This window comes from Scyliorhinus torazame, chromosome 7 (assembly GCF_047496885.1).
Source record: "Scyliorhinus torazame isolate Kashiwa2021f chromosome 7, sScyTor2.1, whole genome shotgun sequence".
In the NCBI taxonomy this organism is placed as follows: Eukaryota; Metazoa; Chordata; class Chondrichthyes; order Carcharhiniformes; family Scyliorhinidae; genus Scyliorhinus; species Scyliorhinus torazame.
In genome coordinates this window covers 130864512-130882837 of record NC_092713.1, presented here as the reverse complement: position 1 = coordinate 130882837, position 18326 = coordinate 130864512, and the positions used below count along the sequence as shown (strand labels likewise).

Here is an 18326-nt window from a genome sequence, read left to right as displayed (position 1 = left end):
ACATTTCTCAATCTGCACCAACTGCTTTTGGAATTCCGCAGCCATCACCTTAGTTAGTTCTTCAGCCGTACGCACTGCGGCCTCCCCTGGTGCTCCAGCATCCATTTTCTTTGTTGACCCCGCGGTGACCTTTCCCCTCACCAATGGACTTTCAGCCGCTTTTTTCCCGGCCGTTTTTTTGGTGTTTTTCGACATCCTTCTTCTCCTTGCGCTATCTCCCGACTTTTACTGCCGTCGCTGGCCCTAGGACCGGCCGTTACTCACCGAAAATGCCGTTCCCGAACGGGAGCCCTCCAATGTGCGGCTGCCTCCCGCCCGCCGTCACCGGAAGTCCTCCTAGAAATTGTTAGTTAAAAATGTTCTTGCATAGTTATGGTCAGTGTAGAGGCCATAGAAGAGTGCTCGCCGAGTCAGGGAATGAAGATAACGCAGTTATGTGGTCCTTCACGCTTCGCGTTAGGATCACAAGGAGGGTGTGTAGCCACCTGAGTTGGCCACTTCCCGACTTAAAATGGAGAACTGCAAAGGCTGAAGGGAAATTCAGCCAACACAGGCAAAGACTAGCAAATACAGAAATCATGTATATTGGAACCTGTAAGAAACCAGACAGCACTAAAACCAGCAGCCATTTACATAGTAATGTGCGATTCCCAGGCACAATGGCAACAGTTAAGGTAAACAAAGCCAAGCCAGACCCCTCGGCGCCAGCAGGAGCCAAGATAAGGAAGGGGAACTTAGGGACCGCCCAGCGATCAGGGAACTGCCCCAGCATTGGAGAAATCCATCCAAGTGATCGGAAAGTAGCCCAATCACTTGGAACCAGGTACGGGGTCCGCCCCGGGATTCCTGGGGACTATAAAGTAAAGCCCCCAAATTCAAATCGTTCTTCTTTGGCAGGGTCACTCAGCAACTTGAACCAACCCTTGACAGTGACCTGTCTTGTTGCCGCCAAGCAAGTATGTCTCAAGTCAACGCTCGCTACGAGATAGGCGCTCCTAGCTACCAGTCCATGCTAGCTTTTGAATCCTGCAGACTCAGGACCTGAACGAAAGGCCATTTGTTCCCCTGACCTGGTGGGCCAGTCCGAAGCTAAGTATAGGCCTTTTAGTGACAGGAATAGCCTAGAAAATAGAGTTTATGCATGAGTAGTGATTTACTGTGTATGATAAGTGTGCTTTGATTTGAATCTTACTAATTGGTGTGTTGAATTATTGATCATTACTTGAACTTGAACCTCGTGGCGGTATCATAAAGATACCTGGCGACTCTAGAGCAAAGGTTAAACAAACAGAGGAAATTATGATTTAACAGCCAACCAAAAGTTTGCAACACCTTGTCACCCTCAATTCTTCCTCCAAGAGATATTCAACATGGAAAAGTACTAATTCATCAGCTGATGGTGGACAGTACATGGTAATCAGCAGGAGGTTTCCTTGTTCATGTTTAACTTGAAGCCATGAGACTTCATGGGGTCCAGAGTCGATGTTGGGGACTCTCAGGCCAACTCCCTTCTGACTGTGCCATGACCTCTGCTGGGTCTGTCTTGCGGTAAGACAGGCCATACCCAGGAATTATTATTGTAGTGTCTGGGACATTGTCTGTAAGGTATGATTCTGTATGACTATGTCAGGCTCTTGCTTGACTAGTCTGTGAAACAGCTCTCCCAACCTTGGCACAAGCCCCCAGATGTAAGTAAGGAGGGGTTTGCACGATCAACAAGGCTCAGTTTGACTTTGTCGTTTCCTGTACCTGGCGCAATGCCGATTGGTTCATCCAGTTTCATTCCTTTTCCGTGTTTTTGTTGCAGTTGAATACAACTTAGTGACTTGCTAGAGAGTATTTAAGAGTCAACTACATTGCTTTGGGCCTGGAGTCGCATGTAGGCCAGACGAGGTAAAGATGGCAGATTTCCTTCCCTAAAGGACATTAGTTATCCATAGAGTTCTTTTCCTCCATACTCCTTTAAGACTAAAGTAAAGACAAAGTTTGGAAAGATTATTCGATGGGAATAGAGGGATACGGACCCCGGAAGTGCAGAAGGTTTTAGTTTGGACGGGCAGCATGGTCGACACAGGCTTGGAGGGCCGAAGGGCCTGTTTCTGTGCTGTACTTTTCTTTGTTCTTAAGAAGTCATGTGTTTTATCTAATGTCATCCATTTGAATCGTTTGAATGTTGATGATGGACGAGCGTTAGAATTAGAAATGTAAATTTTGAAATTATTTGTTTTCAGAACAAAACCTATATAATAGCTGCGACAGTAAATAAACACACAGTTTTTACAAGTTCAATGTAGTTTAAAAAAAAAAATTTAGAGTACCCAATTCATTTTTTCCAATTAAGGGGCAATTTAACGTGGCCAATCCACTTACCCTGCACATCTTTGGGTTGTGGGGGCGAAACCCACGCAAACACGGGGAGAATGTGAAAACTCCACACAGCAGTGTCCCAGAACCGGGATCGAACCTGGGACCTCGGTGCCGTGAGGCTGTGGTGCTAACCACTGCGCCACTGTGCTGCCCGACAAGTTCAATGTAATTTTACCTGTTACCATTAATATTTTACTGATAGGAAAGTAGCATATTTACAAATATTGAAATTTATAAAATAGCAATAAACACTGATAAATGGAGAATTATTCCATGACATTTTCCAAACTTTAGGTTTTCAGACTTTTCCAATATACTGTGTCACTTGCCATCTGAATGCCATGCATTCAAGTATTGTCCTTCAATAATTCATCAATTCTAATTATTATTTTGCTAACCATCATTCTCTCTTCCCCTTCTTTCCAGAATCATTGACTCCCTTCTTGGGTACAGCTCTGGCTGTCCCATGATACCTTAAGTGGCTACGCGTGGCTTAATTTTTGAGACATAGTAGTGAATAGGAGTAATCTATCAGCTTGCATGGTAGTTTCATGCTGAGCCAGACTTTCCTACATCCAATATCTACATATATTCATGTCCAAATAGATCTCTCAATCACAAACAAGAGCAGGCAGCCAGAGCCCTTGTAAAATTCCCTATCTTTAACCCAGGAGTATTAATGCCAACTGTGGAGATCACCTCCAAATAGGCTGAGTTAAGCTCACATTTTTTTTCTATTTAACTTTATTGTGTGTATTTTACCATAGAATTTACAGTGCAGAAGGAGGCCATTTGGCCCATCGAGTCTGCACCGGCCCTTGGAAAGAGCATCCTCCCCCCTGTCCCCATAATCCAGTAACCCCACCTAACCTTTCTTTGGACACTAAGGGCAATTTAGCATGGCCAATCCACCTAACCTGCACATCTTTGGACTGTGGGAGGAAACCGGAACACCCGGAGGAAACCCATGCAGACACGGGGATAACGTGCAGACTCTGCACAGACAGTGACCCAAGCCTGGGACCCTGGAGCTGTGAAGCAACTGTGCTAACTACTGTGCCACCGTGCTGCCCTTGATACAATACCCCAGTGTTTACAGCAAAACAAATACATTGAAATGTATCTTTGAGCGTGGAACTGTTAACTTTGCTCCTTGTATCTTATTTTTATTCCCCGGAGAACCTTATATTATGTAACTTTATTTAACTTGAGAAGATGGAGATAGGACAAATATTGGCGACTTACTGTTCTAGCACCAGTCAATTCCGCAAGAGTATTTTGAATGTGGTCACCATCCTTGCGTTGATCCAGTTCAATCGCTTTGAAATTAGCTCCTATTTCTTCAAAGATGCCCTTTGCCTTCGCACAATAAGGGCAATAGGTCTTGGAAAATATAACTACACAATTTTGTACAACTTGGTTCTGAAAAAGATACAATTCACAAGTAAGAAACAAATTAACTGCTTCATTTTGTTCATTACCTGTTTCATGATTTGTTTCTTTTAAAACCTGGTTTACAAGACCACTGTTACGACTACTTTTAAGAGCATGAATTCATGTAACAACCTCTACATGGTCAGGAAGCCCAAAAATGCTTCACATTCAATTAATTATTTGTTAAGTGTAGGTTCTGTGGTTTTGGAGGAAACATGGAAACATTTTCAGTAATAAGACTGATAAAAAATAGATACACTGCATTGGAATATCTTCAGCTCACGCTTTTTGCGAACCACATCTATCCATCTATGTCTCTTCTGGTTCCTACAGGCACTTGAGGCAGACAGAGCACAGACACATGCCTGTTCCCATAACTCGCATTTCTGGAACCGGTTGCTAGTCTGTCGCCAGAGCTTGAAGGACACCATACTGCATCAAGCATGGTTGACCAGGAGTCACTCTTGCTCTTAATACCTGCCATTGGCATGTATTGGAAGGATTTATAGATTAATATTCAATTTTTTGGCTGTGTTATGGACACACCTTTTGAGAACAACATAAGAGAGGAATATTAATGGTTTAATATTAATATTTAATATTAATTACATCCTGAAAGACGTGCTGTGAGGTGAATTGGGCATTCTGAATTTTCCCTCAGTGTACCCGAACAGGCGCTAGAGTGTGGCGACTGGGAGCTTTTCACAAAAACTTCATTGCAGTGTTAATGTAAGCCTACTTGTAACAATAAAGATTATTATTATTCACAGGAAAATACCCATAAATGCTAAGTTTATGAGAGTAAGCAAGTGCTTACTCATACACTTGCGTCAAAAAATACAAGAACAACATAACTAATAAAAATACTGTCAGACAGGTAAGTTCTTATGTGACAGGAAGGGGCTGACTGTACAAACAAACATAAGGCGCAACAGCAAATAAGGTCAGAGTAGGGAAAATGGTTACACTGGTTATAATTTTCCAAAGTTTTCTAGGTTCTGGAAAGGTCTCGGTGGATTGGAAAACCACATATGTAACAGCACTATTCAAGAACGTAGGTGGACAGAAAGCAGGAAACTATAGGCCGGTTAGTCTAACATTTATCATTGGGGAAAATGCTAGAATTCATTATTAAGGAGGTCGTAACAGTTCATTTAGAAAATCATTATAGAATCAGGCAGAGACAACATGGTTTTGAGAAAGGGAATCATGTTTGACAAATGTATTAGAGTTCTTTGAGGATGTAGCTAGCAGGGTGGATATAGGGGAACCAATAGATGTAGTATATTTTATTTCCAAAAAATATTCGATAAGGTGGCACATAAAAGGTCACTGCACAAGATGAGCGCTCATGATCTTGAGACATTAGCATTAGCACGGTCTTCCATTTAAGACAGAGATAAGAATTTTTGAGGGTCATTAGCCATGATCTTATGCAGTAACGGAGCTGGCTTGTTGGGCCAAATGACCTATTCCTTCTCCAATTTTTTTTCCATAAATATTTGCATTTAATTTTACATTTGTACGCTATGCAGGAGATGATTGAAACGGTTATTATTTACAATTTACATTTTTTTCTTTCTAAGGCACTCCATCTCTAACCCCCCCCCCCCCCCCCCCCCTTCCCTCTCCCCTTTTATATTATTTGGGCTCTGTCTTAGTACTCTTTCTCCTAATTCTTATGATCTTTTGATCTTAATTTATTTTGTACACTACATCGACTAGTCTTAACATTTTCTAAATCAGCAACTCCAAGCTTTGCTTTTCTCCTTTTCAGGTATTGACTCATGTTGTGATTTTGTCTTTTGGGCAACAATACACCATTGGTACTGCAATCGAACAGTTGTCCTTTGTATCTTAACTTATAAAATGACTGACGCCTGGCCACTTGACTGTGAAAGCTATCATAGTTGACCCCATTCCGTTTCTTGCTTGATTTCCATGCTTGAGTGCTATAAAGCAGAGATCACTGAACAATGATCAGAAGTTGAAAAGCTGAATCACCTTCTCCAGCACAGGGACATTGATATCAATTAAAGCATCCATTAAAATTCAGTACAGAAATCAACCTTTTATAAGTTCAAGATAATAACAGTGAACATTAGACCTGATGTGTCTATATCTCAATAATATGAAGTGAATAGGCACTTGCAAATGCAATGAATATCTAATGATTGTAAAAATAGGTCGCAAATTAAATAAAGCTCTCACAAAAATAAAACATTATATAACATATTATGAAATAGCATATGCCATGGAGTCATTACCAAGTGATCTGGTTATGAGTTTTGTGGTTCAGGTGATAGTGAAGCAGGTAAAAGCTTATCTTATAATAATTAATAGATGAGATTATTATTCTCTATAGAATACTTCTATTAATATTAATATTATGGATTATCAATTAAGTCCATTTTAGGATTTATTGTAAATTACTGCTCACGTGATTGTACTCATGGTTCTTTGTCCCTTCTCAACCTCTTTGCAGCATTGTGGACAGCTTGCTAACAAGATTAAGTAGTATGGCATGATTTGTTATCTTCCTATCAATATTTCAATATTTATTGAAAACTGTAGTCTGCTGTCTTACAAATTATATGCAAAATAAAGCAGCTTGGTGTTTTAGCATTGGTTTTGCTTTGCTAGAGTGTTTATCAATCTGCCATCCAGAAATTGGAGAATCCTGTGGGGCTATCTGCATGATGGCAGTATCCAGTATCCACGATGGATGGTTTCAAGTGTTACAATTGCAGGTCACATAAGTATGTGATTTTAGGGCAGGGAAGATAAATAAGCCTGGATTTTGCGGTCAGTGATGAAGCAACAGCACTTGCCACTAGCCTCAAAGAAAATTGTCCACTAAGATCTAGCAATCTCTGTGATGCAGCCTACCTCTTTCCCATTAGTTTAAATGTGGCATCAAGTTAAAGTAATCCTTGGGCATCTAGCAGCAGTCGTGGCAGCAAGCAGAGTAAGCATCCAGTTACAGAGATATATTCTCACAGACAGCAAACCAGTAAGTTAAAATGAATCCCTTCAATTATAAATTAAAGTTTCAGGCAGTGAAATAAATAGATTCTGATAGAAACTAAAATGATGAACCCAACAGAATAGCTTGTGCAGAAGAAAAAATTGTGTTGGTTTTATTGAGTTCTCCCAGTGAGCCAGGAGTTCTCCCAGTGAGCCAGAAAAAACACAGCCAGAGTGAGGCCCATTGAAGAATGAGTTTGGGAATTTGAAGCTAGGTGGGAATTCGAAGCTAGATGGGGAGGAGGTGCTTTTATCCCTGGTAGGTAGTTTTTCTTTTCATTTCTCTAATTTTTTTGTTTTTTTATTCTTTTGTTTTATTTTTTGGCATTGTAGTTGTATAAGTTAACCTAAGCTTTAAGACATGGCAGGAGATCCCAGACCTGTGCCCTGCTCCTAGTGGATGATGTGGGAGATCAGGGACATGTCCACTGACCCGAGCTTCTTCACGTGCAAGTGTGTCCAGCTGCAGTTCCTGTTAGACCGCTTGACCACTCTGGAGCTGCGGGTGGACTCACTTTGGAACATCCGCGATGCTGAGGACTTTGTGGATAGCACATTTGCTGAGTTGGTCACACCACAGGTGAAAGTTACTGAGGGAGATAGAAAATGGGTGATCAAAAGACAGAGCAAGAGTAGGAAGGCAGTGCAGGTGTCCCCTGTGGTCATCTCTCTGCAGAACAGATATACCATTTTGGATACTGTTGAGGGAGATGGCTTACCAGAGGAAGGCAGCAGCAGCCAGATTCATGGCACCATGGCTGGCTCTGCTGCGCAGGAGGGCAGGACGAAAAATGGCAGGGTTATAGTGATAGGGGACTCAATCGTAAACGGAATAGACAGGGAGTTCTGCGGACGCAATCGAGACTCAGGGTGGTATATTGCCTCCCTGGTGCAAGGGTCAAGGATGTCTCGGAGCAGCTGTCGGACATTCTGGGGAAGGGAAGGGTGAACAGCCCACTGCCGTGGTGCATATAGGCACCAACGCTATAGGTAACAAACGGGGTGAGATCCTACATGCTAAATTTAGGGAGTTAGGAGTTAAACTCAAAAGTAGGACCTCAAAGGTAGTAATGTCAGGATTGCTACCAGAGCCACGAGCTAGTCAGAGTAGGAATGTCAGGATAGATAGGATGAATGTGTGGCTCGAGAGATGGTGCAAGAGGGATTCAAATTCTTGGGGCATTGGAACCGGTTCTGGGGGAGGTGGGACTAGTATAGACCAGACGGTCTGCACCTGGGCAGGACTGGAACCAATGTCCAAGGGGGGGGGGGGTTGCTAGTGCTGATGGGGAGGATTTAAACTAATGTGGCAGAGGGATGGGAACCGATGCAGGAAGTCGGAGGGAAGTAAAATGGGGACAGAAACAAAAGGCAGTAAGGGGAAAGTGTAAGGCAGAGAAGCCATAGTCAAAAATTAAAAAGGGCCACAGGACAGGGTATAGTGACTGAGGAGAGCTCAGTGAATAGGCCCAGTAATATTAAAAGGACTAAAACGGGAAGTAAAAGCATAAATGGAAAGAGAAGCACAAGGTTATTACATGAAGATATGGGTTCAATGATAAGGAAAATTAGGAGAACAGTTAAAAAGAAAAATAACTTGGGAGAGATACTGATAGAGGTGTTAAGATTCAAATAGGAGGTATAAAAGCAAACATAAGGGTACTTTACCTGAATGCTCAAAGTATTCGGAGTAAGGTAAATGAGTTGATGGCACAAATTATCGTGAATGACTATGATTTAGTGGCCCTGACTGAAACATGGCTAAAGGATGGTAATGACTGGGAGTTAAATATCCAAGGATATCAAACTATTCGGAAGGACAGAGTGGATGGTAAGGGAGGTGGTGTAGCTCTGTTATTGAAGGATGCCATCTGGGCAGTAGTGAGGGATTACATCAGTGCTATGGAGGATAAAGTTGAATTCATTTGGGTGGAAATCAGGAATAGTAAGGCAAAATAGTCGCTGATAGGAATAGTCTATAGGCCACCAAGTAGTAACATTATGGTGGGCCGGGCAATAAACAAAGAAATAACTGATGCATGTAGAAATGGTACAGCAGTTCTCATGGGGGATTTTAATCTACATGTCAATTGGTTTAACCAGGTCGGTCAAGGCAGCCTAGAGGAGGAGTTTATAGAATGTATCCGTGATAGTTTCCTAGAACAGTATGTAATGGAACTTACGAGGGAACAAGCGGTCCTAGATCTGGTCCTGTGTAATGAGACAGGATTGATTAATGATCTCATAGTTAGGGATCCTCTCGGAAGGAACGATCACAATATGGTAGAATTTAAAATACAGATGGAGGGTGAGAAGGTAAAATCAAACACTAGTGTTTTAAAAAAAATAAATTTAGGGTGTCCAATTCACTTTTTCCAATTAAGGGGCAATTTAGCATGGCCACTCCACCTATCCTGCACATCTTTGGGTTGTGGGGGTGAAACCCACGCAAACACGGGGAGAATGTGCAAACTCCACACAGACAGTGACCCAAAGCCGGGATTGAACCTGGGGCCTCGGCGCTGTGAGGCAGCAGTGCTAGCCACTGCGCCACCGTGCTGCCCTCAAACACTAGTGTTTTGTGCTTAAACAAAGGAGATTACAATGGAATGAGAGAAGAGCTAGCTAAGGTGGACTGGGAACAAAGACTTTATGGTGAAACAGTTGAGGAACAGTGGAGAACCTTCCAAGTGATTTTTCACAGTGCTCAGCAAAAGTTTATACCAACAAAATGGAAGGACAGTAGAAAGAGGGGAAACCGACTGTGGATATTGAAGGAAATACGGGAGAGTATCAAATTGAAAGAAAAAGCATACAAAGTGGCAAAGATTAGTGGGAGACTAGAGGATTGGGAAATCTTTAGGGGGCAACAGAAAGCTACTAAAAAAGCTATAAAGAAGAGTAAGATAGATTATGAGATTAAACTTGCTCAGAATATAAAAACAGATAGTAAACGTTTCTACAAATATATAAAACAAAAAAGAGTGGCTAAGGTAAATATTGGTCCTTTAGAGGATGAGAAGGGAGATTTAATAATGGGAGATGAGGAAATGGCTGAGGAACTGAACAGGTTTTTGGGCTCGGTCTTCACAGTGGAAGACAAAATAACATGCCAATGACTGATGGAAATGAGGCTATGACAGGTCAGGACCATGAACAATTGTTATTACTAAGGAGGTAGTGATGGGCAAGCTAACGGCACTAAAGGTAGACAAGTCTCCTGGCCCTGATGGAATGCATCCCAGAGTACTAAAAGAGATGGCTTGTGTCATGTGAGAGTACCTTTAAGACATGGATGTTTAAGCGATGTACCTTTAGGAAAACACTGATGTCAGAGAGTGGGTGGAGCTGAGGTCAGGTCAGCCATTTTGCAGTTTAGTTTTGCAGTTTGAAAAGAGCTTGGGTGTGTTTGTGTTTGCAGTGAGCTGGATCTCTGCCACGAAAGACTATCTCTTGATCATTTGGGTGATTTAAACTCATAATAGTAAAGCCTTTAACCTGATGTGATTCTGTTTAAAGGTGTTAAGTCTCTTGGAAGTTTGAAGGAACATTTTGAGGAATTATTTACTGTTGCAATATTTTCGGCGTTATCTTTGAAGTAAGGGGTGTTAAGAGATCCAATGTTTATTTAAGATGTTAAGTTGAGTTCATGGAATAAACATTGTTTCGTGTTTAAAAACCCACGTGTCCATAATTGTAATCCCACACCTAGGGAACAAGCCGTGTGCTCGGAAAAGCAACAAATACATTAAAGGGAGAGGTTGGTTGAACTCCATGATACATTTTGGGATTCTGAAAATGCCTCGCCCATAACACTAGGGAAATTGCAAATGCACTAGTGGTAATTTACCGAAATTCACTGGACTCTGGGATGGTCCCGGCAGACTGGAAATTAGCAAACGTGACATCACTGTTTAAAAAAGGAGGTAGACAGAAAGCGGGTAATTATAGGCTTGTTAGTTTAACTTCGGTTGTAGGAAAGATGCTGGAATCTATCATCAAGGAAGAAATAGGGAGGCATCTGGATGGAAATTGTCACATTGGACAGTCGCAGCATGGGTTCATAAAGGGTAGGTCGTGCCTAACTAATTTAGTGGAATGTTTTGAGGACATTACCAGTGCGGTAGACAACGGGCAGCCAATGGATGTGGTATATCTGGATTTCCAGAAAGCTTTTGACAAGGTGCCACACAAAAGGTTGCTTCTTAAGATAAAGATGCATGGCGTTAAGGGTAAAGTAGTAGCATGGATAGAGGATTGGTTAATTAATGGAAAGAAAAGAGTGGGGATTAATGGGTGTTTCTCTGGTTGGCAATCAGTAGCTAGTGGTGTCCCTCTGGAATCAGTGTTGGGCCCACAATTGTTCACAATTTACATAGATGATATGGAGTTGGGGACCAAGTGCAATGTGTCCAAATTTGCAGACCACACTAAGATGAGTGGTGAAGCAAAAAGTGCAGAGGATACTGGACATCTGCAGAGTTTAATAGGATAGATTTGGATAGTTTAAGTGAATGGGCTGGGGTCTGGCAGATGGAATACAATGTTGATAAATGTGAGGTTATCCATTTTGGTGGGAATAACAGCAAAAGGGATTATGATTTAAATGATAAAATATTAAAACATGCTGCTGTGCAGAGGGACCTGGGTGTCCTAGTGCATGAGTCGCAAAAAGTTGGTTTACAGGTGCAGCAGGTGATTAAGAAGGCAAATGGAGTTTTGTCCTTCATTGCTCGAGGGATGGAGTTTAAGACTAGGGAGGTTATGCTGCAACTGTATAAGGTTTTAGTGAGGCCACACCTCAGTTATGGTTTCCTTACCTGAGAAAGGACGTACTTGGCACTGGAGGGTGTGCAGAGGAGATTCACTCGGTGAATCCCGGAGTTGAGGAGGTTGGAATGCAAGGAGAGGTTGAGTAGACTGGGACTGTACTAGTTAGAATTTAGAAGGATGCGGGGGGGGATCTTATAGAATATATAAAATTATGAAGGGAATAAATAGGATAGATGCGGGCAAGTTGTTTCCACTGGCAGGTGAAAGCAGAACTAGGGGGCATAGCCTCAACATCAGGGGAAGTAGATTTAGGACTGAGTTTAGGAGGAACTTCTTCACCCAAACGGTTGTGAATCTATGGAATTCCCTGCCCAGTGAAGCAGTTGAGGCTCCTTCATTAAATGTTTTTAAGATAAAGATCGATAGTTTTTTGAAGAATAAAGGGATTAAGTGTTATGGTGTTCGGGCCGGAAAGTGGAGCTGAGTCCACAAAAGATCAGCTATGATCTCATTGAATGGCGGAGCAGGCTCGAAGGGCCAGATGGCCGACTCCTGCTCCTCATTCTTATTTATGTTCTTATTCATGTGCCATCTCTCTTCCCTTAAGCCTATATCAGCCGCTTCCCTGGAACACAGCAGAATTTGATATCCTCATATCTCTGCAAATATCGCTATCCTATAGTCCACTGTGCCCCACCCCCCGCCATGTTCCTCCTGGTATTTCCTTCTTAGTTACTAGTCTCATCACACTGCTCTAAAATGATTCATCAAAATCCATTTAATTGATCAGGATATTGGTCATTCTTCTTCATATGCTCCCTTTCAGGCTTGGCATCCATTTTTTTTACTTTTGTTCATCTGTGAACAGTCATGAGAGAGAATCTCTATCTCAAAGGCACAGCACCAGTATGACTTGATAATTTGCTGTGCCTCTTCATGGTAATGGTTTCATTTGATTTTAAAATCCAACCCATGCCATAGCTTTACAGTTCTAAAGGTAAAATGGAATGGTAATATTTGAAAGCGTGCTGGCATATTCAATTCTGTAAGGTGTTTGTGAAACCTTTACTAGAATGTGTTATAACAGCATCGTCTTTCACTGTGGTTGATGTAGGAGGTGATGTAGAGCAGCTTCTTGAGATGAACCTCTACAAATACCACTGGATCTCTTTCCAAACCTTTGTTACGAAGGCCCTGAAGGAGGTGGGTGACAGTCTCATCTCTACTGCAATCACCACGGGGCCTATTTGCCGAAGCAATAAGATTCCTGTGTGCAGGAAATTGCAATGGAGGCCTGTTCGCATCAGCAATCAAGCCACAGCTTGCTGGTGCCTATTTGAAATTTGTGACAATGAGGCATTCTGTCAAATGATTTTGACAGTCTGCTGAGGGCCCACCATCTTCTCTACCCACAGGGCCAGGAGGACTTCGGCTGCTGTCCACTACCTGATGGACTTGTAGTCTGTAGCACAATCAATCACTCACGAGATGCGATAAGATGGAGTCAATCGATGGCTTTATTACGCAGACTTGTTCCCCAGCAGCACACTTCCAGAATGCGGCTGCTGGGAGAACCCGGGCTCTTATACTCCGCCTTACTGGGTGGAGCCAGTAGGTGGCTGATCCAATCAGGACCTGGCGTCTATCCACCAATAGCCTCTCGGCATCACAGGGTACCATAATACCCCTAATGCATACCACCACATTCACCCCTTGTTAAAGAAGAACCCGGCGGGGGTAGTGGGACTTATGGTAGTAGGGGTTTACAGAGTCGGTACCTGGGATGCCACTAACACAGCGGCTATGCTCCGATATCAAACTACCAGCACTATTTACAATGCCGCTTTTACTGGGCAACTGAATTATTTACAGAGGCATTTCTTGCTTTGTTATAAAGATTCGATGAGTCGAATGGGTGCCCTGGTCATCCTGGTCGTCCTCCACGATCATCTCAGCCCCGGTGGTGATGCAGGCGCTGGCTTGGGCACCGGCGTCTCTGGGAGCGTAGCGATGTCTCTTCCTGCTTCACTACCCCTAGGCGGGGCCGGGGGAAGGACCGATCCACCCGGGAAGGGGGCGGCTGTGGGGTGCACCGGTGGGCAGGGGGTGATTGGTGTTGGGGGTGGGGGGGGTGGAGTTCCGGCGGGCGCCAGGTTCCGCAGGAAGACCGTGTCCTGTCGGCCGTCGGGGTACGCCGCGTAGGCGTACTGAGGGTTCACGTGGAGGAGATGAACCCTCTCGACCAACGGGTCCGATTTGTGCGCCCGCACATGTTTTCGGAGCAGGATGGGTCCCGGGGCTGCCAGCCAGGTCGCGGGTGACGTTCCGGAGGAGGACTTCCTAGGGAAGACAAGGAGGCGTTCGTGAGGTGTTTGCTTTGTCGTGGTACAAAGCAGCGACCGGATGGAGTGGAGGGCGTCCGGGAAGACTTCCTGCCAGCGGGAGACTGGGGGAATTCTGGACCGTAGGGCCAGCAGGACGGTCTTCCAGACCCTTTCATTCTCCCTCTCTACCTGACCGTTTCACCGGGGGTTGTAACTGGTCATCCTGCTCGAGGCAATGCCTTTGCTGAGCAAGAATTGACTCAGTTCGTCGCTCATGAAGGAGGACCCCTATCGCTATGTATGTTGGCGGGAAACCGAACAGTGTAAAGATGGTGCAGAGGGCTTTAATGACCGTGGCCGCGGTCATGTCGGGGCAGGGGATGGCGAATGGGAACCGGGAGTACTCGTCAACCACGTTCAGGAAGTACGTGTTGTGGTCCGTGGAGGGGAGGGGCGCTTTGAAGTCCAGACTGAGGCGCTCAAAGGGACGTGAAGCCTTTATCAGGTGCGCTTTATCTGGCCTGTAGAAGTGCGGCTTGCACTCTGCGCAGATTTGGCAGTTCCTGGTGGCTGTTCTGACCTTCTCGATGGAGTAGGGCAGGTTGCCGGTCCTCATGAAGTGATAGAACCGAGTGACCCCTGGGTGGCAGAGGTCCTCGTGGAGGGTTCGGAGTCGGTCCACTTGTGCGTTGCCACATGTGCTGCGGGATAGGGCATCGGAAGGCTCGTTCAGCTTTCCGGGACGGTACAAGATCTCGTAGTTGTAGGTGGAGAGTTCGATCCTCCACCGCAAGATCTTGTCATTCTTGATCTTACCCCGCTGCGCATTATCGAACATGAAGGCAACCGACAGTTGGTCAGTGAGGAGAGTGAATCTCCTGCCGGCCAGGTAATACCTCCAATGTCGCACAGCTTCCACTATGGCCTGGGCCTCCTTTTCCACTGAGGAGTGGCGGATTTCTGAAGCGTGGAGGGTGCGTGAGAAAAAGGCCACGGGTCTCCCGCTTGGTTGAGGGTGGCCGCTAGAGCTACGTCGGATGCGTCGCTCTCGACTTGGAAGGGGAGGGATTCGTCGATGGCGTGCATCGTGGCCTTTGCGCTATCCGCTTTGATGCGGCTGAAGGCCTGGCGGGCCTCTGTCGACAGGGGAAAGACAGTGGACTGAATTAGCGGACGGGCCTTGTCCGCTTAGTTGGGGACCCACTGGGCGTAATAAGAGAAAAAGCCCAGGCAGCGCTTCATGGCCTTGGAGCAGTGAGAGAGGGGGAACTCCATGAGGGGGCGCATGTGTTCAGGGTCTGGGCCTATAACTCCATTTCGCACTACGTAGCCGAGGATGGGTAGACGGTCAGTGCTAAACACGCATTTCTCTCTGTTGTATGTGAGATTCAGGGCGTTTGCGGTCTGGAGGAATTTGCGGAGGTTGGCGTCGTGGTCCTGCTGGTCGTGGCCGCAGATGGTGACGTTATCGAGGTACAGAAATGTGGCCCGCAAAGCATACCGGTCAACCATTCGGTCCATCTCCCGTTGGAAGACCGAGACTCCATTAGGGACGCCGAATGGAACCCTTAAGAAGTTATAGAGCCGCCCATCTGCTTCAAAAGCAGTGTATTTGCGGTCGCTCGGGCGGATGGGGAGCTGGTGATAGGTGGACTTAAGGTCCACCGTGGAAAAGACCTTGTACTGTGCAATCCGATTGACCATGTCGGATATGCGGGGGAGAGGGTACGCATCCAGCTGCGTGTACCTATTGATGGTTTGACTATAGTCTATGACCATCCTTTGCTTCTCCCCGGTCTTTACAACTACCACCTGAGCTCTCCAGGGACTATTGCTGGGCTGGATTATGCCTTCCCTCTGCAGCCGCTAGACTTCTGACCGGATAAAAGTTCGGTCCTGGGCGCTGTACCGTCTGCTCCTAGTGGCAACGGGTTTGCAATCCGGGGTGAGGTTCGCAAACAGGGAAGGCGGGTCGACCTTGAGGGTCACGAGGCCGCAGATAGTGAGTGGGGGTATAGGACCGCCGAATTTAAACGTTAAACTCTGGGGGTTGCACTGAAAATCCAACCCCAGGAGTGTGGCAGCGCAGAGGTGGGGAAGGACGTAAAGCCGATAGTTCTTGAACTCCCTCCCCTGCACCTTGAGGTTCGCGGTGCAGAACCCTTTGATCTCTATAGAATGGGATCCTGCTGCCAGGAAAATCTTTTGATTACTCGGGTGGATCAGCAGGGAACAGCGTCTTACCGTATCGGGGTGTATAAAACTCTCCATGCTCCCAGAGTCGATCAGGCAGGGCGTCTCGTACCCGTTTATGAGTACCGTCGTTGATGCCGTTTGGAGCGTTCGGGGCCGCGACTGGTCCAGGGTCACCAAAGCCAGTCGCTGTTGCTGTATCGGGCGTTTTCCTCAGGCCCCGTGGGGCCGTCCATTCCGGAGTCCTTAGCCGTCAGCCAAGATGGCAGCGTCCACGGGTCGCACACGGTCAGGGGTGTACAAGATGGCGCCGCCCATTGATCGCATGTGGCCGGAGGAGCACAAAATGGCAGCGCCCAGCCCTCCCGCATGGAGTCCAGGACCCAAGATGGCGGCGCCCGTTGGCCGCACATGGATCGTTGGGGGGGGGGGTTGAGGTTGGGGTCCTGGTTCTCCCCCGGAGATTGCGGCGACCCCCCGGGCCTGGCACACCGCTGCAAAGTGCCCCATTTTGCCGCACCCTTTGCAGAAGGCTGAGCGGGGCCGGGCTGCGCAGTCGGGGGTGTTTCGTTTGCCCGCAAAAGTAGCAGCGGGGCCCCCCGGGTGGTCTGGTGCTCTGGCAGCACAGGCCTGCGATGGGGGATGCCGGGGGGTCGGTCGCGGCGGGGGTCCACGGTGCCCAATGGGCTGCCACGCGGTTGGGGACGTAGGCACGGGCGTTCTGTGATGCCACATCGAGCGAGGCAACGAGGGCCCGTGCCTCCTTGAGGCCTAGTGAGTCTCTTTCCAGCAATCGCTGGCGAATTTGGGACGAGAGCATATCTGCCACGAAAGCATCCCGAATTAGTAGCTCCGTATGTTCATTAGCCGAAACCGGTGGCCAGTTGCAATTTCTCCCCAGTATTAACAGCGCACTGTAGAATTCGTCCAGCGATTCCCCGGGGATTTGCCGTCTCGTCGCGAGCTGGTGGCGTGCGTAGACCTGGTTGACGGGCCGAACGTAGATTCCTCTCAGCATGGCGAGCGTCGCCTGGAAATCGTCCGCGTCTTCTATGAGAGTGTAGATTTCCGGGCTCACCCTGGAATGCAGGACCTGCATTTTCTGGTCTTCTGTAGGTACGCAGGTGGGCGTTAGGAGGTATCCTTCAAAACACACTAACCAGTGTTTAAAACTGGCCGCTGAGTTTGCCGCGTGGGGGCTGATTCGCAGACACTCCGGAGTGATTCGGAGCACCATGTTCTTTAAAATCTGCGTAATAAATTGGAGCACAATCAATCACTCACGAGACGAGATGAGATGGAGTCAATCGATGGCTTTATTACGCAGACTTGTTCCCCAGCAGCACAGTTACAGAATGCAGCTGCTGGGAGAACCCGGGCTCTTATACTCCACCTTACTGGGTGGAGCCAGTAGGCGGCTGATCCAATCGGGACCCGGCGTCTATCCACCAATCGCCTCTCGGCATCACAGGGTACCGTAATACCCCTAATGCATACCACCACATAGTCAAAAATGTTTTTCTGCACAACTTTTGCGCGAGGGACAAGTGCAATGTAATCACTTTACCTGCAGTCTGTGGAAAACAACATAACTGTGTCCCCTTTTCAAAGACGATAAGCAATTTGCCAAACACATTTTTGGGTAGTGCCTACCCAAAGGTTCGCTGGACTGTGAGTAAATGATGCAATCGAATAGCAACAAAATTCTGATAACAGTGAAGGAAACTCACGCGAATAAAATGCAAAGCAGCCTCACGCTGTGCTTCTGGCAATTTGGTAAATAATTGTCCCATTCTCACAGAAGGAAGACGTGTACTCACGTGTGTGCTAAAATGAATGAAACAGGAATAAAAGGAACAGATTAAGGCATTGAATACGTTTGATTTTTTTAAAGTACCGTCGCCAGTAAAGGAAATGTATGGTTTAATTCGCGACCCTTCTGTTTGGGGCTAATTTAGGGGAAATTATGTATTCTCCAAGTAGGATCTGGTACACAAAACACAATCACCTCCCCCTCCCAAGAAACGGTCAGTCTTTTTCCGATGCTGCCTGACTATTTCCAGCATTTCCTATTTTTACTTCCCATGTTAAACGTTGAGGATGCTGGTTAGATTCGACAGGCAAATTCGGCGAAGCACCAAACGTGGGTATGTTCCACGTCGTGAGGAAGGGGAGATCCGAAAGCAATCGCAGGACACCTAGCGCCAG

At 46.0% G+C, this 18326-nt stretch overlaps 1 protein-coding gene across 2 annotated transcripts in view; it reads right to left on the bottom strand.

Moving 5' to 3' along the window:
• Positions 1 to 18326, bottom strand: part of LOC140426557 (uncharacterized) — a 44281-nt gene that overhangs the window by 5322 nt on the left and 20633 nt on the right. For both annotated transcript variants that reach the window (XM_072511483.1, XM_072511485.1), the window contains exons 2-3: positions 17849 to 17945; positions 3613 to 3789 (exon numbers count right to left, since the gene is read on the bottom strand). In XM_072511483.1, the coding sequence (XP_072367584.1) occupies positions 3613 to 3789; positions 17849 to 17945 (274 nt within the window). The remainder of the gene's footprint in view (positions 1 to 3612; positions 3790 to 17848; positions 17946 to 18326) is intronic.